The 26620-nt window shown below is 44.0% G+C and overlaps 1 protein-coding gene across 6 annotated transcripts in view; it reads right to left on the bottom strand.

Moving 5' to 3' along the window:
• Positions 1–26620, bottom strand: part of FYN (FYN proto-oncogene, Src family tyrosine kinase) — a 204055-nt gene that overhangs the window by 16407 nt on the left and 161028 nt on the right. For 5 of the 6 annotated variants that reach the window (XM_019735015.2, XM_019735017.2, XM_074333452.1 and 2 more), the window contains 6 exons: positions 24961–25064; positions 23854–24003; positions 20784–20948; positions 17873–18052; positions 16236–16312; positions 15990–16143 (listed from right to left, as the gene is read on the bottom strand). In XM_019735015.2, coding sequence (XP_019590574.1) covers positions 15990–16143; positions 16236–16312; positions 17873–18052; positions 20784–20948; positions 23854–24003; positions 24961–25064 — 830 coding nt within the window. Of the gene's footprint in view, positions 1–15989; positions 16144–16235; positions 16313–17872; positions 18053–20211; positions 20368–20783; positions 20949–23853; positions 24004–24960; positions 25065–26620 lie in introns of all 6 variants that reach the window. The other variant, XM_019735019.2, reaches the window with a different exon arrangement.

Consider the following 26620-nt stretch of genomic DNA (forward strand, 5'->3'; position numbering starts at 1 on the left):
ATTCTCCGTATTGAGTCCACTCCACATCTCTGAATGTGTCCGTTCCTCTTCATCTTCACTGCCCTCCTGTGAGTCCCCACTCGCTCACTGTCACCCGCCCCGACCCCTGCAATGGCTTTCCAGTTATGCCCAGAAGTGCAGGCTGCTCCCTCCCCTACCTCTCCAGCCTCTTCCTGTGATTCTCGGCCTCCCCTCCTTTGCTCCCCGTCCCCACACCCAACCTCTCCAGTGACCTCGAACTGCTTCTACCTGCTGGAGGGTCCTGGGACAGGCTGTTCCCTTTGTTTAAAGCCCTCACCCCACTTCCATCCCAGGCCTAACTCCTGCTCCTCCTTTGTTCTGGGCCTATATGTCGTTTGCACAGGGAACCTTCGCCTAAGCACCCAGACAGGGGTAGGTTCCTTAGGTTTGTGCAGCCAGAATGTCGTGTTCTTTGTAGCTGTTATGATTCAAATGCAGTGGATACGTTACAGGTATGGCCTGCTTTTCGAAACTTCGTGTGATGCCCTTTTGCTTTTACAAACAACCTACATTGCTACTTGTTTTTGCTAACGGGAAGAAATCCAAAGAGGATTTCCACTTTTACAAAATACGGCAAAAAGCAAAAACAGCGTTCCTGCTTGTTTTGCAGTGTGCATCACAGAGGCAGCGAGCACCTGGGACAGCGAGAGTGACACCGCCAAGCTCCTTCCCGGGAACTACACTCAGCATCTCAGCATCAAGCTGCCAGAGCTTTGAACTGGGTGTGTGAGCATCCGTGCTTTCTCTCAATTTATTTTGTGCATCTGTTAGCAAGATGTGTCCTGAGGTAACTGCTTCTTTGCTTTATGCTCCTTAGGCTTACGGAAGGTTTCTTAGGAACGCTCTCCTTTCTGATAGTGGGGGAACCTGGACTTGTCTGCAATGTGACTCTCTTGACAGACAGCTACTGTCCTTGACGTCAGGAATGTGTCTTTCTGGAGAGCCACCATCTCTCCAGTACTGAGCCCAGTAGCTGGTGCACGGAAGAAACTAGATAAAGAGGTATTGAATGGACGACAAGCTGGAGAACCGATCAGCCCTTCTGGTCTTCCCTTCCAGGCTAAACCCCCAGTTCCTTACAGGGCTTATTATCAATTCCCTGCTCTTCGGTGAGTCCTCTCCTTGTACTCAGTGACCAGCATCCCTGTCTGTCACCATCTGGATACCCTTTCAAGGGTATAACAACTGCCAACTACAAGAGGAAATCAGCCGTCGCACACTACTGAAACTTAAAACCCCCTGGAAAACCTGTGTTTTTAGTGCCAAATGAAGTGTGCTCAGATCCTCGTTGGGTCTGAGAGAAACTGTCTGAGGTGAAGGGAGCTCCAGACTTTGCTCTGTGAGGAGTACGGAGCCCAGTTTATGGGGCTACAGCTGGAGAGGTTATAGCAGGAGGAGGAGGAGGTGGCCAGCGGCCTTGGGAGCACTCACAGCAAAAGAAAGAGGAAAATCCTTTTCTGAATAGACTGGGTGAGAGCAGGTAATTGGACACCCATCATTCGGCCTCACCGGAGCATGGTCTTTCTCATTTAAAATAAGGTTAATAATCATCCATGCTGTAAGTACGAGAAAGGACAGGGCTGTGGATTTATTCAGTTATTAAAGTTGTTCCTCACAGCAACAATAAAAAGCCCACCACTGCGGGGCTGGTTTTGTTCTCGTTCTTCCAGCCATAAATACTTCTGGCGTTTCCCTACATGCTTGGCACTGTACTCAGTACTGTGGTGAACCCAACCTCCTGCCCTCAAGGAGCTTGCAGCTTAGTTTGGGAAGCAGATAAAATAAATGCACGGCAGCCATTATGGATGTCAGACAGTGACAGGTGCTATGAAGAATGACAAAATGGGCTACAGGACAGATTCTGTGGGGCTTTGCCAGCCACACTAAGGACTTTGAATCCCATCCTAAGTGTGATGGGAAGCCACTGGAGCGTGTGAGCAGAAGTGGGATGACGTCCCACCTCCTTCTTTCTCTCGTCTTTAAAACATGGAAGATAACACAGCGTTACCTTCGGAATGATTTGTGGTGAGACCCAATGTGAAAAGCAGTCTGACTTTTCGAAACTCTTGAAAAGCATCATGACATTCTAAGGCTCATGGGTGTCTGCTGGTCATTAGCAACTGGGTAGGTTAGGCTTCTGTTGTCACGTCTGTCATCTTGTTTATTTAACTCCTGCCTCTAGTCACATTCGTGCTATTTTAGCCCACTTTTTCAATGTGAATAATACTAATAATCTCAGGAACAAAGGAGTAAAACTTAGCGTACTCTCACACTTTGCAAAGCTGAAACATTTCTATGAGAAATGAATGAATGATCTTTTCTGAGTTTATTCTTTCCTGATGTTCTTCCTTTCTTTCCAAGCATTTCTTTTGTCTCTGCGGTAGGCTCTTCTTCATTCCTCCCCTCTCTTAATTACAAGTGTCTGAGGAGCCTCAGGGTTGTATACTCTTTTCTCTCTGCCTCTTCCCTTGGGGAACACACCCTCTCGGACTGACCCTGCCCGTCATCTCTAAGTGAATGGGGCTGGATACATTAGACAGACTTTGTCTCTCATCTGAAGATTTCTTTTTTGATTTATAAATGTCTAAGGGACAAAGTCTCTATCCAGGGTATTCAACTTTATATCAAATGTAGCAGCTATGAATCTAAATTTACCTTCTACCAAGTCGTCTTACTATAAATAAGACATTTTATTACACAACAGATTCTTGTACTAGGTAAAAATTTTTACTAAATGAGTGATTTATAAGGTTTATTCTCTCTTTAATATTTTAGGATGCAAATAGAGTCCCTTTTTTCACTATCTCTTTTCTGGGGGTCAGATCACCATTCCGCCAGGCTTCAAGGCAAAAACCTGAGTGTGGGCTGGTCCTTTCCCTTAAACATCTGACCTAATCCATCGCCAAGGTCTATTGTTTCCCTCTTTGACATGTCTCTCAATTTGCCCTTTCTTGTCTAAGCTTTCTGCCAAAACTTGTTTTGGGTCCTCATCCGTCTGTTAAGTCCTCCTTCCATGGTTCCCTGCCTTCCGCTCATTGTTCTTCCAACTACAGTTGACCCTTGGACATGGGTTTGGACTGCACGGATCCACCTGTATGTGGATTTTTACAAGTGACCTGCACAGTTCAAACTTGTGCTGTTCAAGGGCTAACTCCACGGTTGGGAATCTGTATTTGGAGGGTCTATTGTAGTTAGACATGGATCTTCGATGGTGTCAGACATCAGTGCCCCTAACCCCACGTTGTTCAGGGTGAACTATAATCAACTACAAACCTCGGCTTCGTAATCCCACCCCCCAACCATATAGTGGGCTCCCTACTGCATTAAAACCAAAACCTGCCACCTGGTTTTCACGGACCCACATGTCCAATTTTGGTTCTTGCTACCTAAAACACAGTCACTCCAGTCTAGTTTGCTTTCCCATAACGTGTACCTATACTTGGCATAATCATACTCGCTTATATATTAGTTTGTGCTAAATGCCTTCTTTCCTTCCACCTGCTTAGCTAAAGCCTACTTAGCTCAAGTCCCACTTCCTTCATGATGTCATCTGTGATTACTCCAGCCTTCACTGGTCTCCCCAAAGCACTCGGAGCCAATGCTATAAGCAACTGTTTAATGCTTGACTGTAGTAGCTACCACAACAGCTAAACACGTGCCGTGTGCTTACCAAGTGTCAGCGCCATGCTAAGTAATTTACACATAGGAGGTAGATACCAATAATTGTCCTGTTGTACCAATGAGAAAACTGAACAAACACAGAGGTAAAATGATATGCCAAAGGATACGTGGAAATGGTGAAACCAAGTGAGTCTGTCTGCAGACCCAAAGCCCTTAAACATGATACACTATGCTGCCATTCCCATGTCTCCAACATGTCTTTCTAGTAGTTCAACATGTGGGTTGTTGTTTTTTTTAAATCTCTTTAAATAGAATGTAAATCCTTTGAGGTTGGAGACCAGGTTTTATACTTATGTTCTTCTTCAGTACCTTGCTTAAGGCCAGTTAAATAGCAACTGCTCAATAAATGTTTTAACTGGCTAAAAGGGTCAACCCAGCAATTTACCCAACACTGATGGCCAAAGAAATTCTCTTCCTTCATACCAACTCAATCAAATCGAACAAAGAAGAGTGACAATACCATAGTGTAACAAACTAATAATCATTTTCAACCTTACAGTTATAGAAGTAAAATCATACTCTAGGATAGTCTGACTGAATGCTCTCAGTTTTTAATTAAAAACAGAGTGACCAGCTAAATTCATTAAGTCAGGACGGCTCATCCCAATGCCCAGGGCCCATTCCAGCTAATGACAGTCTTCTAGCCCTACTGACCAGGCAATCTGTTTTCTTCTGCCTCAAACAGAAACAGCTCTTACTTGGTCAGTTACTTACTGAACTTGATATATGTTTTCAAGCATTATGATGATGGCAGTGGCATTTCAAACACATAAATGAAGTGGCAGAGCCTTCTGCTCCCAAGACTCGCTCCTGCACTAAATGTGTGTAAGCCAGCCAAGAAACAGGGCTCCCTGGCGAATGTCCTCAGTGATGATGCAAAGAGGCGCAGCGGTGGGCTGAGCTGGGCTCGAGGGGCCATTTGCGGAAGGCCTCAGACGGTTATTTAGGAAAGGAGCTTCAGATCTAGCTTCCATACTGGATTTCCTGGGTGACCATTTAAAACCTCTCTCAGTCTCAGTCTCCTTGTCCATAAATGGGGGATGATGATGACCTCATAAGGTTGTGGTGAGAATTGTAAATAACGTAAGGGGCTCAGCACAGCATCTGGTCCCTTGCAATAGCTAAATAAATGCCAGCTATTATTTTCTTTGGATAGTAATGCAAAGGCACTGAATTGAATCAGGTTAGCCAAAGCTCTCCAAACGTCAAGAGAGGGAAAGAGGATGAACAGAACCTAATGAATTCATCAATCCACCATGGAGAACTTCCTGAGCGTTCAGTTAGTCTGTAGCAGTGAGGGACAGCTGAGAAAACCAAGCATGGGTCACCCCCTGCCCTAGGGCTTTGCAGGCAGCTGGGAAGACAGAGATCATAGGCAAACTCAACAGAGAGCTAATTGTGGCCCTGGCTTTTGGAAGAAGAGGGCGCAAGAGAGAGGGGTAAGAGGACTTGCACACGCAGTGGGGGCCCTGGGGAGAGGGGGCCATATGGAACTCCTACAGTGTGACCCCGGGTTATCCATGAGAGAGGCTCAGGGCAGGGGCCAGGGCAGGCGTGGGTGGGGGCCCAATGCACATTACAGGCTCTTGCTGGAGAGCTGGACTGTCTCCTCCCCACTACCCCCGCCCCGGTGACCAGGCCAATTCCATAGTCCTGTCTCAGAAAATATCCCTTCTGGCTGAAAAACTGGGCCAAGATGGAGAAGGCGAAGCCCCTGCAGAATAACAGAAACGAAATCCTCCCTACAGAGAATACAAGTGGAACCTTTATAGCATTTTCAAAGAGGAAAGGCATCAGCATCAAGAATAGACACAAGTTTTCAGAACCAAAGACCTATCCAGAGCCCTCTTTAATGATGAAGTCACAAACTCTGTAAATTATACATTCAATATTAAATAATGGGCAGTACTTGAACTTTGAAGTTACTGTGGGGAATAAAAGAAATGACAAACTATGGCAATAACAGGAAGCTTATTACATGGCGGGGGTGTGACAAGGCAGGACTAGGACAGGATATCCTGTGAAAGAGGCAAAATCAAAGCTGACCTGACCTGGAACTTTGGGGTTAAGGAAACAAAACAGTGATTTCAAACCCAATAAAAACGGGCAAAGCAAAACTCAGAATTTTCACACTAGGCCAAAGGAATGATTTTAAATTTTCAAATGTGTCTGGAGTAATACAACTGTGTGTTTTCCAGTTATTCCTGGTGACACTCTGTTGAAACTTCTACTTTGAGTTCATAATGTTTTAGCACGATGTTTTCAAGGTAAAAATAAATTAAAAGTAAATGTTACAATTGAACGAGATGATAGTCCATCTGAAACGTATAACAGTGAGCAGGGTGTTTAGAAGGAAGGGGACAGGGAGTGGGGAGTAGGGAGGAATGCTGTCCCACTGGGCAAGTGGGTAGAGAAGGGTCACATTTGGCCAAGGAAGACAAACACCAAGGGCCAGAGGCAGGGCCCGAATAGATTGCAAAGACCAGGATTGATTGGCTAAGCATGGATCCAAAGTCCAGTGTAGCTGAATCCATGGGACAAAGAGTCAGGCTGAGAGGGGTGAACAAAGTCCCAAGGGAAGACTCAAATTGAGGACCCGTTAGAAAGGGGATAGAAGGTCCATCAGGAGGTATTAAAACCCTAATCGGGACAACCAGAGGACAGAGGGGAGCAAAGCTGGCCACCAGGGAAACGGGGGAGGAGGCTGGAGTCAAGACACCAGTGCCTTGCAGTTGAAGAAGGGCCGGCAGGAGATGAGCTGTGGGGGGGGGCAGGAGAGACTACATTGTGGCAAACAGAGGCTGTGGCGCTTCCTTCAGTGAAAAAGCCCGAAGGTGAGGGGAGAAGGATGCTCTTGGCTGCCTGCCTTCCCCATCACCTCCCCCCAGTGGTGACCAATGACAACCCAAGAGACCTCTCACTGGTGACACAAAAGTACAGAACAAAATGAATGAGCATCTCCTGAAATCATGGGTCCTTGGTCCTTTTACTCTCAGGAAGGAAATCTAAGAGCGCCCAAGGACACGTTCCCGGAAGCGCAGGCTGTGTTGGGGGCTTGTTTAAGTGGTTGCCGTGGGTGGAACTGGGGAGGAACCCTGCTTGCTAGTCTAGAACACCACAGCTCTGAATACTTCCAATTATCCTTCTAGCTTTCCAAGAGCCCAAAGGGAAGCACAATTAGGATAAAAATTCTAAGCCCCAGGAGGAGGAACACTAACTGTGTGGGACTTTTATCCAGGACAAATGGCAAAAAAGCTGTGTTCAGAGCTCCATATGCTGCTGTTCAGGGTGGCGAGAACGCAGACGTAAGTAAGAAACAGATGTCTGGGATGTAGCTCAACATAGAAATTATTCCCAGAATCTGGCCACCGCGGCAGGGGCAGTGGGCCTGGGTCACTATGATGTCACCCCTCAAAGCACGGTAAGCAGCAAGCACAAGCATTGGGGTCCGGGGTACCACCTGGAAACAGCTGGTGGTCACATTGAGGGTTTGGGTGGCAGTTAAGAAGAAATCGAAGGAAGAGAGGATATACAGAAGACGACTGTGGGCCTGCTTTTCCCAACGGCCCCCACAGTGCCTGTGTCATGGGGGAGACCAGTGTGATGCTGCTATGCGCCCTCTTCGGCTGGAAGAAATGGAGGCATATGTGCTGCCTGTCCCTTATTAGCCAGAGGATGCAAAGGCAGGAGATCCTTTTGCCAGCAAAGCAAGACTAAAAAGCCAAGTGACATTTTTGATGTTTGATGGCAGTCTGCAGTTCCTATTTACACACTTTAAAATCACAGAGGGTGACCATCTGCTTCCTTCTTGCTGATTACTAAGAAACAAGGGATGCCGAGAGCAACGTCTTGCTCTTGACCATTCAGAAATAACCACCAAATTGCTCTGCCCAAGACAGCACAAAGGAGGAGATACCCACCCGGAATACAAAGCGAGCTGCCCATGGCAGATAAAGAGGACAGGTACTCAGACTAGGGGCTGTCAGGGCCCAGGGCTTACGGAAGTCCCATTGGTGTCCTCTGGGCAGAGGAAGGGAGCATCTCCACCATGGGAGTGGAAGAAATAAGTCCACCCCTCCCCCACAACAGTTTTAATCTTAAAAGAGAGATGGGGAGGCAAGGGTCAGTTCAAGTCCCTTTCTTTCCATTTTAATCTTTGGCTTTCTGCACAGCCTTCTCTGAGGGCTTTCTGCACAGTCCATCTTCCTCTCTCTACAGTCTGATGGCCACCTCTGAGGTTAATAAGAGGGCCCCGCAGCGGTGGTGGCTTAGCAGACACACAAAGCCCGCGGACATGCCAGTGGAAGCCCGGGACTGTACGCGGCAGAATACAAATGAAGGCGCTTTCTGCCTAGCGACGGAAGTGTACCAAACTCCGGCTCCTGGAGGCTTGATGAGAGCCAGGCTCGGTTCAGGCTGCAGCCCGTCCTCTCAGCAGGAGTGATGGCTCCACCCTGGCTGAGGGCAGGGCATTCTGCGGGAACCAGGGCTCTCACCAGACAGCCCCTGGGGACCCCCCTATGCGTGGTCAGTTCAAACAAACGAGTTTCCTGCTCAGTTCTTAAAACAATGGCTGCATTGGAAAGGGTTTGTTTTTTGTCAAAGGATGGTTTGCTTCTCTAGTATGGCAAGAATTAGATTAAATTCAATAATTAAAAGGTTTTTCCCCCTCCCTCCCCTGACATTTGGTGTTCAGGTCACAGCACACTGTGTGGGAATTGCAATGCTGTTGTTGACAGAGAACAAGAAACGCATGTGCAGATGGGGGCAGAGGGAGGGCATCTCACTGCGAGATCAGCCTTGATCTGCCACGGGATTACAGGGGCCTCAGAAGAGGCTGATTAACAATTCTGCAGGAGACTTTGAGCTGGAAAGCTGGCGTTCAGAGTCTGATAATCCCCAGTCCTTGTAATACAAAGGAAGGACAGGAATTGAATTCACAGCTCTGAATTGTGAAATTCAAAATTTGAAAGAAACAGGGACCCGCTTCTTCCCCACTGTTTGTCAACCTAGCTGCCTGCTCGTTTGTGTTAAATGGCTACTGTGCTTTTTGAATCCAAAATCTGATTATATTTAATTAGTACAGGCATCTGGGATTTCTAATACACAAAGAGTTATTAAAGTAACAAATCTTTCTAAAATATGTTCTCCATGAAAGAATGTGTTAATTTATGCAGGAACAATTTTTTAACATGAAATAATTAACACGAAAACTGCAACAATTATGAATTCTTTGCAGTCTAATTTATATGTGAATTTTCCTCCAGATAATAATCTATTCAACCTCAACCCTCCATACTGGAAGTATTTAATACACAAACCTAAACTTACAGCAGGTCTTATATAAAGTCCCAAATGCCTCTGTTTCTACTTACACTCCAAAGAGCCAGAGATTAAACTGCCTTCACATTTGTTTCCTCAGTAACGATCCTGTTGTTAACTTAGACCATAAAATAAACCGCAAACAAACCCCAAAACAGAGCAACTCTATGTTCCTGTCTTTTGTGATGATTCAAATCAGGAGAGGAGAGGGTTAAATAGGCAGGTCCTCCAAGGGAAAGTCCCTGATGGGAGAGGTTCAGGAAAGACCAAGGAAGTGTGTACTGTGTGTGTGTGTGTGTGTGTGTGTGTGTGTGTGTGTGAGAGACAGACAGAGAGAGGTAGTGATATTACTGTTACCACTCTTACTACAACTATACAATTATCAGCTCAGTATTTGCCTTGTGCTACATGCTTTATGTATATTCCCAGGGAAGCCATGCAATACGTCTATGATGTAGATAACTATTATTATCTCTGTTTTCAGAGGAGGAAATAAAGGCTCAGAGAGGTTAAGTAACTTATCCATAGTCTCACAGCTAATTAGCAGCGATGCCAGGATTCACACCGAGATAATCTGATTTCATGGGTCATGCTCTTAACCTGCCATCTTTGGGATGGGGAGGGGTGTGTATGTGAAGAAGGAAAGAGGTCGGCTATCCCAAAACACATAAAGCTTAGTGCGGCCAGGAGGAGTGAATAATACCGACAGCTTCTACTGATTGTCTCCTCTAATCTTCACAACCACCTGAACGGTAACCAATACCAACCCTATGTCACGCTGAGGAAGCTGAGGCTCAGTGGGTCGAGAGTTTATGCGAAAATCTCTGACCAGGAAATGGCAGAGTCAGGATTACAACACAGGCTTATCTAGCTCCCAAGCTCCTGGGCTTTCCATGACCCCAAAGACAATCTTGCCACATTCAGGGAATACCGGTGTAGTAAACAGTCCTTTCTGGAAGTTCCTCCAGTCACAACACTATCTGATTCCCAGAGAGACAGTTAGGAGAGCACATTTGGGAAGAGTGTGGAGAGGTGACAGTGATTTTGGCTATTTCCACTGCTGCAAACAAATATTTACTAAATACCTACTATGTGCTCTGTGCTGATCTTCAGGCCAAATCACCTCTATAGAGAAGCACTAAGCCTAGGTCCTACCGACAGTTGGTAGATACTTGGGAGAATTGCAACAACAGTGCTTGTGCATGTGTGTGTGTGTGTGTGTGTGTGTGTGTTGTGTGCACAACCACCAGTGACATTGCTGAGGACGCTCAGAGTTCACAAGATGAAAAACAATGGAGGCAGCATGGAAACGGACAGTTCTCAACAGAGAAGGCAAACAGGAGACAACAGGCAAGTCTGTGGCAGAGGTTGGTGAGCAGACCTCCAGCTCCCAGCTGTGTTGAGGGAGGAAGGCCTTTGGGGCTTGTAGGTGATACAAAGTGGGGACTGCCCAGGTTAACAGAATTGGCTGTAAAAGAATGAGATAATACTTTTTTTTCCTCTTAAAAGATTGATTCTTTATTGACTACTAAGTCTTTTTCTTAAACAAAATTTTAAGGTAAGAAAATAAAGACCCCTTTCAAGGAAAACACACATCAAACACAAGAAGTTCAGATTATAAGAATAGTTTTATATTTTACAACCCTCAAAGAGTTTTTATGGATAGCCCATTTAACCCTCACATTACGTTAGGTAATTATTTTTATAGTCTCCACTTTACAGATGCTAAAAATGAGGCTCAAAAAGGTTAAGTGATTTGCCTGGGGACAACCAAGCCTGTAAGTGACAGAGCTAGTTCAAAGCCAGGCCTTCCAACTGCCAACCGCAGATTCCCCAGTCTCACCAGGCTGTTCCAGCAGCCTCCAGAGAAGTACGACACTGGTAATTAGCACAGTGATACCCACAAAATCTGCTGGACATAGCTACAAATGCTAGGCTTGCCCTACGACTAACAATTCTACTCCAGGGAACATACCCAGGAAATAGGAGGACATCATCCACCAGCACGGCAGCTTAATTCAGAGGAGCCCCGAATTCGAAATACCAGTAGAACGGAGGCACTGATATGTTTTTACAATGGACTCCGGCTCAGCAGTGTACAGGAAAGAACTACTGTTCTGTGCCGCTACATGGATGAATCTCACAGACATAATAATGGGAAAGAAGCCAGACACAAAAGACTATACCATATGATTTGTTTATATGAAGTTCAATTACAGGCAAAACGAATCTAGGGCGATAGAGGTAAAAATAGCGGCTACCTCTGGGGGTGGTTACTGGCTGGCAGGGGAGGAGAAGGACTTCTAGGGTGCCAAGTGTTCTGTATCTGCATCTGTGGGTGATTTCAGGGGCATATATAGATGTAAAATTTCATTGAAGTGTACACTTCAAATGTATTCATTTTATTGTTTGTACATTATGGCTCAATAAAAAAATAAGTGTCCACAAAAGCGAGTCATTCTTATACATAAGGCGGGTCTATGTGAACTTGTTAGGTTTAAATTGATGTTCGTCAGCACTGAGCTTCCTGAACGTTGATGAAGAAAAAACATCTATCAAGAATTCTCCCACTGCTTCCTGTCTGTCTGCGTGACCTTTGAAGCCTGGAGGGGCTGTGAGTCTTGGAAAGGGAGGCTTGGTGACAGCTGCCCATGCTGGTGGTTAGCGGAGACAGGTGTGGTGTGGACAGATGAGGACCCTAGGACAGACAGGAGATCCTTGGGGAGCCCGTGGCACAGGCAGGGCTGCGGTCAGCGGTGGAATGCTGTTGGGATGAAGGTGGGGAGGTCGCTCTGATCAGACCTCAGGGCTGGGTGCAGGTAGCATGAGGGTGAGAGGCTGTGGTCAGCTGAGGCACAGTGATGTGGCGAGGAGGGCTGGGAGGTGAGGACCCGTGGCAGCAGGCATCCTGACTGACCTTCTCTGGGCTTCCACACCTTGCTGGGATGTGTACCACAGCCCTCATGCTCAACAAACCCCCAGCCAAACTCACCCTCTGTGTCTGAAAGTAAGATCTTCCCTACTCACTCATTTCTGTTGTTGGCAAATCCACTCTCGTGACTACTTGCATTTGACTATTTGGGAGTTGTCTTTGATTCCTCTCTCCCTTTTCTGAATAGTATTTGAGCCTTTCCATTGTGTCTACCATTTGTTCTTGCATTTGTTTATTCATCAAGACCTCAGTCTTGTACGGGATAAAAACAAGAGTATTTTTTATTTACCACCTACTATGTGCTGGGCACTGTGCTAGAAACACTTTATAGGTATTGTTTTGCTTAATCTTTGCAAAAATTAAAGCACAAAGCAGGTAAAATATATTTCCACTTTACAGATAAACAAACTGAGGTGTGGAAAAGTTAAATAACTTGCCAAGGCTCCAGAGCTGGTAGGTGATAGAGCTGGGTTTCGAATCTGACTTCAGCGACGCTCCTATCCGTCCTCCTCATGCCTACTGCCCAGCTCTGCCATCTTAGGCTTCGTTATGTCAGTAGCTTCTAAAGTCCCTTTCAGAGACCAGGCCCTCAAATAATGAATGTGGGCATTACTCAGAGACCCTGATTGGTGACAATTTAGCAAAGAGTTTATGACTAAAGATCTATCTGCTTATAATTGAGGAAGGTATACAGGTACAGAGAATGTGCAACACCAAATAATTTTTAGTTGCCTCTAGAATGCTACTGGCAGAGGACCACCCACCCTCACAGGCTCAGGGCCTGGTCTAGACCTTCTCCCTGACATGGGTGTCTGCTTACAGTCCTGTGGGGTGGTGGTGGTAGGAGGAAAGGAAGGCAGAAAGGCCTGTTTAACACAAGCCCAAATCCAGTTCTGCTTGTGCCCTGGGAAATACCATCTATCCACCCCAGGAGGGTGGTGGGGGGGTGTCAAGAGATATTTCAGTGTGCCCTTAGATGGGAAGGTCACAACTGTGTTGAAAAACAATTGTCACAGTCTTACATACTTGTGTTTAGCATGTGCTTTTGAACACTGCCCACACTTCCATAATCAAGATGCTGCTTGGCTGTGGCCTGTGGGGATCATAAAACCCAACTTGCAAATATTACCAGGCACATGGACCAGCTGTCTGGAGGAGCTGCTTAATCCCCAGCAGAAACTTCAGCATGAAGCACGCATGCCATCTGCAGAGCACACCAGCAGACACACACCAGGCCTTCCTGCCTCATAAAGAAGCCAGGGCAGGACAGACCCTTGGGAGGAATTTTATAAACAGCTGGGTTGTCCCAGAGCCAGAAAATGAAGGTCTTTCCAACTCCCCACACATGCACATTAGGAAGTGCCCCTTAAAAACTTTTCCATAAAACAACCTTTATCCATAAAAAATTATGACTAAAATCAATTTTTAAATTTTCTGTTCTTTTAATCACTGTCTGGAGGAGAGGCAGTAAGTACCTCTTAAGAGGGTGGATGCAATAAGGCCAGCCATACCTGGATTCAAATCCTGCCGCTGCCCCTTTACTAGCTGTGTGACTTTGGACAAATTACTTAGTCCCTCTGAGTCTGTTTCTGTTGTCCCCCTCACCCCCACCCCCATTCCTTCCTTTCCCTTTGTTGCAGGATAGCATTTCTTTTAATCTCCTTGCAAATCCTGGGGCCTCACAGCCTTTGTTTTTTTTTCCCCCAGTTCAGTGCTCCAGTTCATTTACTTATCTCTTTTCAGTGTTTGGCATAGATCTGATGATACTTGTGAAAGGGAAAAGAGAAGAAAAAAGAATTTTAAGAGGGAAGGCTGGATACTCTGAAAAATAAGTGAAGGAAACTAGGTACGAGGGGTTTGAAGCTGATTCTTTGAAAAGCATCAGGACAGCATCTGGGAAAGTGATGGTGGAGGTGAGGAAGCCACCAGAAAGGCAATCAGGACAACGAACTGAAGAGGAAGGTGGGACTTGACAGCCCGGGAGGAGGAGGCCACGCAGGAGTGAGGGGAAACCAGCGGGGGGCTCCTCACACTCCTTTCACCCTGGGCACTAATCCCCCAGAGCCACAGCCAGAGGGATCTCCAAGAACTAAATACCCAGGCTTGTCGTCAGCTCTCCTGCAGCATCCGCAGCCTTCTGGCCCCAAAACCTTCTCTTTTATTGATAGTTCAAGGCTGTTAAGCACAAATTCTGGAGTACAAAGTCAGGAGAAGGGGAGGAACAAATCCTGAACCACTCCCTCCCACCAGGACACTCTATTCACTCAGGGTAGGATGCTTACATGACCGACTGACTGATGGACCGACTGACCGCCAGGCTGACTGCCCAGATTGACTCCATTCTTACCCCTTCCCAACACAACTATCCATGTGACACGGCCTTCACACGCTCTGCTCTGCTCTGCTCTGCTCTCTCTTTCTGGGTCTGTGAGTTGGGATCTGACAGGTTTGCCTCAGGGTAAACTCTCTCATTTCGGGCCAGGTTTCAGACCCAGTGGCACTTCAGACCCTCTCAGCTCACCTTGACTCAAAATCACATCCACATTTTTCTCTGGACCGCCAGTGCCAATCAAAGCTGCCGTGTGCCTTTGATTAGATACAGCATGCCATCTGGCCCCACACTGGTGTGTGTGTGTGTGTGTGTGTGTGTGTGTGCGCGCGCGTGTGTGTGTGTAATGCACAGCCATGCTCGCTGTGTGGGCATTTGGCTCCAGGACAAGAACTGCCACGTGTTGGGGAAATTCAAATAGCCGAGCTGTCTGACCTACATGTAATTTAGCATTTGGACAGTATCTGTACGAGCCAGGGTTTTAGTTTAACATTTTTCCTCCATCACTTGAGACTGCTGAGAATGATAAAAGGAGGGAAGAATTGGCATGAAATGAAAGAACTGAAAAAGAAAGAAGAAGAATTCCAGAGGTGGCCATTATGGAATCCAGGAGAAAGCACCACTCTAATCTATTCCAGTCACGGCTCAGCCTTGCTCGAAATGACCAGGCTGTTAAAGGGAACAACAATGAAGGATGTCCCTTCCTTCCAACGCAAGCATTATATTCTACATGTGGAGCCTACATTTAATTGCAAACAGCACTCTTAATTCCACACATTTACCTGCTGACCACCATGTGAACACCTGGGAAGACAGAAAATAACCCTGGGAACTTCCTCCGTGGTGTCTGGTGCTCTAAAAGCACCGGAAAAGCTGCTCCACTGGAGTGGCTGCTGGTTTGGGATGCATTTATTTTTTTTTAGGCTAATTTCTTCAAATCTTTGGAGAGAGTAAGATGGATGGAGATGATTAAAGATTTTCAACTCACTGTTATCTTCTATTCTCCCTCTAAATCTCCTTTCTATTCTCCTTCCTGCTCTTCACCCATCTGAACTCATCAAAGGGCTCCTTTGACCCTGGCTCCTAGCTGGGTTGGCAGATCTGCAGGAGGGCTGAAGAGCGAACTTGGGCATGAGTCCTCCGGGTGCTCCCTGCTGCCCCTCTCTAATGAAAGGTGGCCTCTCCGCACAGCTGCTCATCCGTAGCTCTGGTGCCCACTAATCGCACGTGCCTCGGGCCTCGGGTCCACTGCTGTTACTAGGTCTGGGATAACTACCTCATCATGCCCTGTTGGATTTCCTAAACCCTTCCCATGCCTTTGTAAATAACTCCTTTATTAAATTCTCCCAAGTGCGTGCCTTCTGTTTTTTGCTGAGATTCTGATGGAGTGATGAGCTATCACTTGACTGATCCCTTCGCCTTCCACAGCCCTCATTCTCCAAAGACAGAGTGTCCCAGGCCTGGACACTGGAGGAGTGTGGCACGAGCTGGAGGACCCATCAGCGAACACCTCAACCATCTACTGAAACACTCTACAGCCTCCCCTCCCACCCCCTGAGTTGTCAAATTCCTGTCAGATCAAGGAGAAAAAACTCTGCTGAAGAATGAAATTTCAAACACTTTTCTGGGGGAAGGGAAAGGAAGGAGCAGTAAATGACTGTTTTCAAGGATGTCACCACGAGCCATCACCATTCAATTGCCTACCTTGTCTGGCTGTGTACTCATTGTCTTCAATCAATCTGGCCAGTCCAAAGTCAGCAATCTTGCATGTCAATCCATTCCCCACTAGAATGTTTGCGGATCGCAGGTCTCTGTGGATATAATTCATGCGCTCGATGTAAGCCATTCCTGCAGCAACCTGTGGGAACAGGACCCATATGTCACACCAGGGCTCAGTGTACTTACACATTGTTAAACTTGAGGCAGGCATCAAGGTACCACGGGGCCTACCTGTGCTGCCATGTCCACCAGATTTGGTAATTTCAGAGCTCTTCCTTCTCCATCTTTTAAGAAATCAAGTAAACTTCCTAGGAACAAAATATAAAACCATTTCAATTTACTTTGAAAGATAAAAATTCCCAACAAAGGGCTGTATTTGGTTTTCTATTAGAAGGAGGTAATTGAATTGAATAATGCCATCAGTGCAAAAGAAACGCTTATACAAAAAAAACAGAAAAACTGTGCATTGAAAGGCAGCAGTTTCATCTTTTAAAAATAAACACTGGTGACTCCATTTCCAGGGACAACAAAAATTTGATAAAACTAGAAGAAAAGGGATTCAATTCCCTTTTTGTCATAAAGGAGAACATGTGAAGAGCTGTTACCACTTCAATATCTTTCCCCAATCAGCCGCTCACCAAGGAGTGATGTAGGAGAAATACCACCCAGCTGAGTGCTTCCCCAAATGTGGTCCTGGGACCAGCAGGAATAGCATCCCGCAGGGAACTTGCTAGAAATACAAATTCTCGGGTCCCACCCCAGATCTATTAAATGAGAAACTTTGGAGGTCAGGCCCAGAAACCTGTATTTTAAGAAGCCCTCTAGATGATTCTGATACATAGCAAAATTTGAGAATCACTGGCCTAACTTATTTACAGATTTTAAATCAAGAAAAGAATATCTGAAAGAAAAGACAAGCGTATCTGAGGAATACAGGGTGGGGCAAGTAGCTCGGCATTAGATCACGTGTGGCCAGCCAGGCCTTAATAACACCTGTGTCAAAACAGCTGGAGCTTCAGGGCCACCATGAGAACACAGCCTGAGGAGCCCAGAACTAACCCCAGGGCTGAAATAATCATGTGCAGACGCGAAGAGCTCACAATGGTCATCGGTGATTGTTTTTCATGCTTTAATCACAAAGTTATTTACCAAATAACTTTGGATACAAACGACAAACAATCTGCCAGGAAAAAATTCCAAATATATTTTATAAGATAGCACATGGGAAGGAAAATTACACTGTATCCTCTGATGTACAATGCATTGCCTTTTAAGGATGTTTCTTGTTTGGTTCATCTATTTTTCCAAAACAAAGTGATCTTTGGCCTTATCCCCAACAATACTGATTTGATTAGGAGAGAGAGAGAGAGAGAGAGAGAGAGAGAGAGAGAGAGAATAAAACGTGCTCTTTAAATCTTTCTTCATCTGTTTGAGAGCTGGAAAAAAAAAATAAGATGATGAAAAGATGGAGATTAAACAGACCAGAGACCAGTGTCTGATATTAATTGCTCAGCCCTGCAAAAACATAAGCTATGGCATTCAAAGTAACAGCAAACTATCATAGTCCTCTGTGTAACTGATATTAAAAATGAATGTTTTAATTATAGAGAGGAGCGGGAACTCTCCATGTACAGCATACAAAAGGTACTGCGTTTCACAAGGAGCTGGGGGCGGGCGGGTGGGCAAACTCAAGGTCATAGTCTGTTTTAAAATGTTTTCATTAACGAGCATGCAGTTTGTGCTTTCTGATGGCAATGCTTGATTTGTGCAGAAACCAGGATAAAGAGCAAGCAGGCAGCTCCATTCCCCTCCCTGAAACAACCCCTGTATGTCACTGTGAGGTGGAGCCCAGAGAGGCCTCGCCCAACCTTTATTCATATACTCGGTGACAATGTAGATTGGTTCCTCAGACACCACCGCGTAGAGCTGGACCAACTTGTCATGCTTCAGTTTCTTCATGATCTGTGCTTCCTCAAGGAACGATTCAGGGGACATTGTGCCTGGTTTAAGAGTCTTTATGGCTACTTTTGTGTTTCCATTCCAGGTACCTGCAGACATCCCACAATATTAAGTCAAACCAAAGGTCCTCATTTAATGCGGGGGAAAAAAAGATTTTTATCCATAGCTATTTGTATAAAGTTAGATATCAAGTTAAAAAAAAACTTTATAGTTTTTGTTGAACAAAGACAATCAAATGTAAGGGCTCTGTCAAGTAGTTCCAACAGGAGAAATGTGTTTACTTAAGACTATATGATGGTTTATCATTTACCTTTTTGCTTGTTTTCATATATATACCACTTTCGTTTTCTGGCTCAGAGACATGGTTACAAATTTGTACCAAAAGCTTTGGACACTTCTTTACAAGGATGAACGTCCAAGGCTTAGAATGGGTCTGGCCATCCAATATCCACCCATTAGGCAGTAGAGTGAGCGCGGATGAAATGGGATTAAGTTCCGTCTTATGGGATGTGCCATTTAGAAAACATGGCAATGCACTGAGGATGTCTGGAAACTACCTCTAGACTTTCAATTGTCCGCAATGGATGAGCTACTTGGCTGAGTCCTTGAACAGTTGAGCTATGAGTAAGATTATAAGTACACTGATAAGTACTGGCAAGAAGCTCCCAGTCTACTTGCCCATACTTCAACCAGGTAAGGAAAATTCCTCAGGCTAACGATGGTAAGCCACCACAAGAACAGATACTTCTATCAGCTAGACTGGAAAAATTAGACAACAGCTAAGAGGGAACAGAAATATTTAAACTTAACATGTTAAAAAAATTTAGTAGGTCAGAGGCATGCCTGGTTTATGATCCTCGGTTACCTCATCCGTAAAATACAGAAATGGAAATGGGTTATTTTTTGAGTCTCTTTCAGCCCCCCAAATTAAAAACAATATATAGATTCTATATGTATTCCATTATTAGTCCTATGACTTTGAATTAAAACTATTTATAAGGGATACAAAAAATATGCTAAATTGGGCTATGCTATTTTCTATTTTGAAAAGGCTGGTTTAAATGAAGATTAATTTTTACATTTAATATAATTGATTTTGGAATTAAAAATTCTGTAAATTGGAGCAACTTTTGTTACCTTGTTAAAAATATGGTTTATATAATTACAACATGCAACCTATAAAAATACAATTAGGAAAGAACAAGTGGCTTAAAAAAGAATTCATCAAATCTTACTAAGTATCTGACTACTAAATGTAAATGGGAAATTTGACAATTTATAAGTGGTGTTTGCCAGTTGAGTGTTGTTAGCACCCCCAAATTTTAAACAGAGATCTTTCTCTCCAATAACAACCTGGCTACTTATATTGGTATTCCATCCTGATCGTGGACTATCACAAAATGGTGTTTCATGTTCAGCAGGAAACAAAATCTTAATAATATATGTAATGATTTAAAGTTGATAACTGTAAAATTCGAAAATAAGTTTTTTATAGGGGCCGATTCTTCTTGGTAATATGAGTGATTGGATTAAAATTCTTAGGATTTTAATTAAATCTAAGAAAGGAAGAAGGATTCCATAAGCATGAATACTGTCTTATTCATAGATGTTTTTTGGGTGGAGACCTAAGTCTCTAAACAAAGCTGCAACTGCCCCAAAGGGAGTTCTAACAGCAGTGCGGGAGGTGGGGGGTGGGGGCCAGTGCCATTGGCCTCATCAATGACATGATAACCAAATTACGACAACAGTGTGTGTCTACTGAGCAGCTACTATGGACGCTAAACATATTGTCCCTTATAATCCTCAACTCAACCTTATGGCGTAGGTATCATTCTAATTTTACAGATGAGGAAACTGAGACTCAAAGAGGTTCAAGAACCCTTGTGCCCATGGTTAATCAGCTAGTAAAGATGGAGAAAAAACCCAGGCCCACTGAGCAAAAGAGCCCATGGTGTCTCCCTACAGTAGCCCATCTACTGTCTCTTACCTTCCTGTCTTAGGAAGAGGAAACATCAGATTTCCAGTGTACTGGTTTCCTGTCCGCGCATACCTTAATTAACCCCATGAAGTAGGACAGAAGAGTATAACAAGGTATTGCCATATTCTGAACACCTAGATGGCCTGTGCCTGTCTGGTTATCCGGGGTTAAGTGTCTTGGTCCCAGTGGCTGTGTATGTGTTTTTGTTCAAAACCGTCCTTTTAATTGGCTTTGAGATGCAGCCAAAACAAAATGTGCCCTCTGCCTTACCAAGCCACACTTCAGCGAAACACCCCTGACCCAGCTTCTTCTCCAGAAACAACGAATCACGTGCAACTTCCCAAGCATCTTTAGCCAATCCAGAAGTTTGTGGGGTACAACTCGATGCAATCACAGTTAAGTTAAAACACAAACCATCAGCTTTCTCTACAGGAAAGGGAATTAATAAAGAAAACACAATCCTTATAATCCATCATCATGCATGCACTAGCAAAGATGGAAGGTGACCTGCCCTTTAGGGCAATACTGAGTTCATCGGATAAAAATTTGCAATTAGAAATGATAAACAAGGCATGTGGTCCAGGCTGGAACATTCTTTGTACCATTTACTGGTTTATGAATTGAGACACATACAATTTGAGCCATTTACCAATCTTGACCACTTACCATCTCTTTTCTAGACATTCCAGAATTCCGAAATCAAAATCAAAAGTATTATTCCTCACTCTAGCAATTCAAACTTTCTTCCTGGTTGTACAGTCTTTATTTTCACCTTCCACCTTTGATGTTTGGGACTTCCCAAACGAGGAAGCTAGTAATAGAGTAATTGAGTCTCAGCATACCCATCCATACTTCCCCAAACTGCCCATTTCCCAGTCTCTTGATCAACTGCAGGGATTCTCGAGGGATTTCCCAGACATCTTTGGTTTTGACAGACAGATCGGTAAGCCTCGGCATCCCTTTGTGACAGGGAACTACTAGGCGGCAGCAGAGACCTGCAGCTCTCTCTGATGGAGCAGGGACAGCGGGAGAGGGAGAGAAAAGCGGAACATGTGAAATGACGACAACACTTACAGGTGTACAAACCCAGCCGGCGTACAGCATTACCCCACACAGTGCTACATTGGCAGAGAACCGCACACATCTTGGAAGATTAGACGCCACACATTGAAACATGTTCATTGGAGGTAGAATACAGGACATTTTAAATTTGGACTACTCCATACCCCAGGTATAATGTAGTCTACACGTATAAACAGATAGAGACTGGTTTGGTTTCTATACTCACTAAGGAAGAAAAACGTTTTCAGCTCAATGTGCCAATAATATGTCTTCTGGAATCCTGAAAAAACCTCCACTGCTTTCAAAAGGCACATTTGGACCATAGCATGTCAACAGGACTGCCTCTTCTCCTCTCTAATATCAAGAGTTAGGGGACACTCTTTGGTATGAACATTATTTAAAATTGTAACTTCAGTACAGGATTCCTCTACAGAACATCAGACTCTTACAAACTAGTACGGATGAAGGTGCTAGCTGGCGGGGAAAAAAGGGGTCACATTTCTCTAGTGATTTCTCTGGCATTTTAACTGATTTTATTCTACCAGAATAAAGATACTTTTGCTTCTTCGATAGTTCCTATCAAAAAAAGAATCTTTATCACAATCTCTGATGTATAATTTAGGAGTCTGATTTGAAAGCAGAAAGGAACTAAAATCTGCAGAAACTCAGGGAAGTGAAAGAACTCTATTTCCTATGAAAACGAGAAAGGAAAAGTAGTTATCACCGTGAGGTTATCTGAAGGGTCTCTCTCTCTCTCTCTCTCTCTCTCTCTCTCTCTCTCTCTCTCTCTCTCTCTCTCTCAGACTATGCCCTTTAGAATCTAGCAGTGGTAAGGGGCAATTGCCTAAATGCCAAGTTAAACATCAGTCAGGTGAGAAAAGGTAACAAAGAACAAGGAATCAGTGCAGTGGCAAAAGCTGCAGAGAGCCTGGCTGAGGGGGACAGAGCTGGCCACGCCACACGGGAGGTCCCTAGACTCCAGGGAACTCAAATGTGGTGTTGCTGCCTTTTCCCCAGGAACCAGCTGCAAGTTACTTTTTATTCCTTCCTTTTTGATAGAATCAGGTTCTGAGATGTTTAGGCAGGACATTATTTATGCGTCAATATTTCAAAGGCATTTTATTGTGTGAGAGAGAGAAGGAGGGAAGAGGAAAAGCCAATATAAAAACAAATCTAACAAGATGGATTTTTTTTCCCCCCAAGATTAAAAATTGTCTGTTGCTCTTCATATCCCTTCTGTCCTTCCAGCTTTATTATGTTATTAAGGTGCCCTTTCCGACACAATATTTTTCAAATGATTTAAACCCTGGGGAATCCTGCTGATGTTTGGCTGTAATGAAATATATTTTGGCATTTGAAAAACCCTTCCAACATGCAGGCGTTGTGAGTATATCGCTTAAGCTCAGGGAGATATTCTGCTCCATTTCTCCCAAATAGTTCATTAGCTATATTTGGAACCAAAGTTACCCAGTGTGCCCTAATCAACAAATATTCTAAGTGCTGTTAATTTTTTCACTTGCTCACTAGTGCCCGGGATTCATAGATAGGCATTTCTCATTGCCATTTTCAAAAGACTGCATGTTTTGATGCTAAAAATTATATACACATATTTTTTAACAAATGTGCATACAGCAATAGTTGAGGTCAAGACATGTACTATTTTGGGGTACTGTCATTGTCCTGAAGAGCAATATAAAATGCATATATAGGTCCCACAAAGAACTCCTGGGTTTAATGGGGTAGAGGTCTATACCTGCATGTGTATATCTATGTCTGTATCCACATCTGGGTACGTACTACATGGTGGAGTATACTTGCTAGGAAAAAAGGCAATCATTTTAACCCTGGCCCATAAAACCACATTCTTTAATAAAATGTGCAAATTGGACACCTAAGTATATATTTCTAGGAACAAAAGACATGAATGGTAACATGTGGGTGTTAGAAAAAGACTGATTTGCTGTTTAAAAGTTTAACGAATTAGCTGTAACAGCTCTGTGGGTCACATATGTCTAAGTCTAGTTAGGAAACAGAAGTATTGGTGGGGAAGTAGAACATGATAAATGGATTGCAAAATTGATGTAGTCATGAGAATGCAATGCGTGTGCAGTCATCCCTGCCACAGTGTGAGTATACGGTGATGGCAGAAACACAGCATCTCTGGAGGAGGCCCCATGGAAGCTCGCTCCCAGAGACTGCGCCCTCTCTTTTTCATTTCTGAATTATGTACTGCAACGAGACAAGATAACAACTTTTAAAGCTTAACCTATTGCTTTCTACTTGGGAAACTAGAATATTATAGGACCTTTTGATGGAACTAATACCTATGGGAGAAAAACATCAATTGAACCTATTTATTCAAGCCTTGCCTTGAAGCGTTAGCAAAGAAAAGTACAGCTGACCCTTGAACAATGTGGAATTAGAGGTTCCGACCCCCATGTAGTCGAAAATCCATGTACAACTTTTAATCCCCTCAAAAGCTGAACTCCTTGGCAGTCTTACTGACAACATAGACAGTTGATCAATACATATTTTGTGTTATGTGTATTATAATACTGTATTCTTATGAAAAAGCAAACTAGATAAAAATGTTAAGAAAATCATAAAGAAGAGAAAATACATTCACAGTACTGTATGTATTTATTGAAAAAAATCTATGTAGCAGTGGACCTGTGCAGTTCAAATCCATGTTGGTCAAGGGTCAACTGTATTTTACTAGTGACTTTGTATATATTTGTTGTACCTCTTCCCACCCCCCACCCCGCCCGCCCTGCGTTTCCCCTTTCCTGCTTTGTGCCCACCCACACCCTCAGTGTCCAAATGGTTAGTCCTGGTTAGAATTAAGGTTACCTGAGTAATGTTGTACAAGTTGCTGAAGTGTTTCAAACTGGGCTCGGGTGGTAATATAGTATCCACCATTGTCAAGTTTACGAATTTTGTAATGTTTGACGTGGTCTCCTTTCATATCATCCCAATCACGGATAGACAGTGAGTAGGCACCTGGTAAATATGCAAAGCATTAGCTCCAATCACTTTGAGTCGTCATTCATTTGTTTTTTTCAGGTCTTATTTACTTGACTGTTTTGATTAATCATATCAAGGAGACACATACACGTACACACACTTCCACTCAATAACATAGGAAGAAAACACCTCTTTCCTGCAAGCATCAGAAGATATTATCAATAAAATGATTTTATCCTTGAATGAAGGCTTCTTGGATTTTTTCCTACAATCCTTCCCGCCACCCCCACAGGACACGATGAAGAGAAGCAGACATTCAAGGTTCAGACTGTTCCCCTAGTGCCCATTACCCGTGGAGCATTACAGAGGCAGGGACAGCATGTACTAAAGAAACATAAAGACTGTTTCTCTAGAAGTGAGCTTCCCATATCTGCTTCAGAATACTTTTCACAGGAGCAGATAACCAGTGTCTGGAAGATCAAGCTAGAAGACTACTGTTCTTTTCCTTGGCCTCGCTCCTCTTTGTGGGCTCTAATGAGACGTTACATAACGAAAAGGCCACTAGTTGGAGGAAGAGCAGTCCTCAGTTATGAAAACAAAACAAAACAAAACAAAACAAAACAAAACAAAACAAAACACCCCAAAAGAAATGCAAAAACAACCCGGATGTTTGGTGCCGAATTCCTAAGAGCTTCAGAAATTCGTAACTCAAAAGGATTTCTGAAAATTCTAGGATCTTCGGTGCCTGCAAGAGTGACACTGCCCAGATGCCCATTTTAAGAGTCAGGTCCTGATGTTGAGACCCTGTCGTCTTTTTGGAGCTGTCTGCAGTTCTAGAGCCTGGAGGAACTGCTGAAAATAGGATTCAGCTCACAAGGCAGGGTGGACGGGTGCCATTTAGAAATCCCTGCCCATTAGAGATAAGGCTTTCATCCCTTCTGACTAATCCGCAGATTTGAATGAAGAGCCAACTTCTTCACCTCGTTATCTTACCTTTGGTGGTTTCACTCTCACGGATAAGAAAGGTACCTCTTGGGTTTCCAAAGGACAAAAGCTGTCGCTCGGCATCTTTTCGGCCAAGTTTTCCAAAGTACCACCTTTAAAGGAGATCAAGGAAATATTTTATAACAATCATTTACAAAAATGGAATCACGCAGCCTTTCCCTGTCTAGTTTTCCCTAGGCTCATCTAGCTCCCTTTCAATCTATTCCTGATTCCATGCCTAATCCATCTCTTTCACTCTTTAAAAAAAAAAAAAAATCAGATTTGAATTGTGGGTTATTTTCCTTCCCTCCAGAGATGACGAGAACCAGTTTGTGTTAAAACTGCCACCTGCCTGCACAAAAAGAGAAATCCAAGACCTTGTTTGAAATGGCAACTGCAGGAGACACTTCCCATGCACATCTACAAGACCACGGATTTCTGAGTATAATTACAACCCCTGGGAAATAACAAAACACAGTCTTAGTGTATAGAAAGGTCATTAATGAGGTATTTTTTTAAAAGTCAGAATGGATAATGAACAAAGACATGATATATTCAGTTACTTCCTACCTATAGGAACTCTGAAAAAATGGTCAAGACTGCCCCTCCTGATGAGTGCTGGCCTTGGATGCTGTTTTATTACTGTCCAGTAGGTGTGAGGACTCAGATACACAGAAGGCATGTGCCGAGTGCTTAGGCTGGGATGTGTTGCACGTGTGCTCTGGCACAGCTGCAGGGCCAGGGGACTGCACAGCCAGTGAGCACGTCCTTGAAAACAACTCAGTGTCACGGACATGTTCCTATCCTCCCTGTGATGGCACTCCTGTGCCACTTTTAAGAGGCATCACATCAAGTCACCTCACGACCTTTGTCATTTGTCTTTCATCTTCCCCAGCACTCTCCAGCCCTAACCAGGGCCTGGCAATTAGTTAACGTTCCAGCAGTAGATGCTGAACAAGCAGCAGGTGCTCCAAGGACCCAGGGGAGAATTCGGGAGCATTCCATTGGAATCTGCGTAAAGGAACAATTTGTAGAATATTTAACTGTGAAAGGATCCAGTTTCTACAATGAAATTTCAATTCATTATCCTTGAACATAGCTGTAATGTGTTCACTGTCAGATTCTTTTGTGAATGAAAGCGTCACTGAAGATAAGAAAAGACACACGGCATGTTAGCTCCTCAGTGACTTTTAAAGGCGCCAGACCGTGCCGCAGCCCTAACACAGCACTACACGGTATAAAGAGAATCACACCAATTATTTGCAAGAAATGACTTCCTGGGTTTGTATCAATTAAAATGCAGTGTAAACGTGAACAGTGGTGAAAAGAGACCTGTTACGTAGAACAATGGATTGCACTAAAACAATAGCATTTTAAGATAATGATAATTACATATATAAAACCATAGGCATTATTCTTTTACGTGCTATTTTATTCTTTAAAGACAAAATATTTAAGAATATTGACCATTATAAATACAAGTTAAATATATAGCAGGTAGGTAGGTTCCCAGTGAAATAAAAAAAAAAAGTGACATTTTCCTGGTGCCTTTTATTCTGAAAGGACACAAAGGGTGTTTGCCCATTTGCCTTAAAATAAAAATTCAATACAAATTCCTTTATTCACTGATGATGAAACACACTCACTAGGAGAAAAAAGGAGCTCAGAA

The sequence above is a fragment of the Rhinolophus sinicus genome, linkage group LG05 (genome assembly GCF_036562045.2).
Source record: "Rhinolophus sinicus isolate RSC01 linkage group LG05, ASM3656204v1, whole genome shotgun sequence".
Taxonomy (NCBI): domain Eukaryota; kingdom Metazoa; phylum Chordata; class Mammalia; order Chiroptera; family Rhinolophidae; genus Rhinolophus; species Rhinolophus sinicus.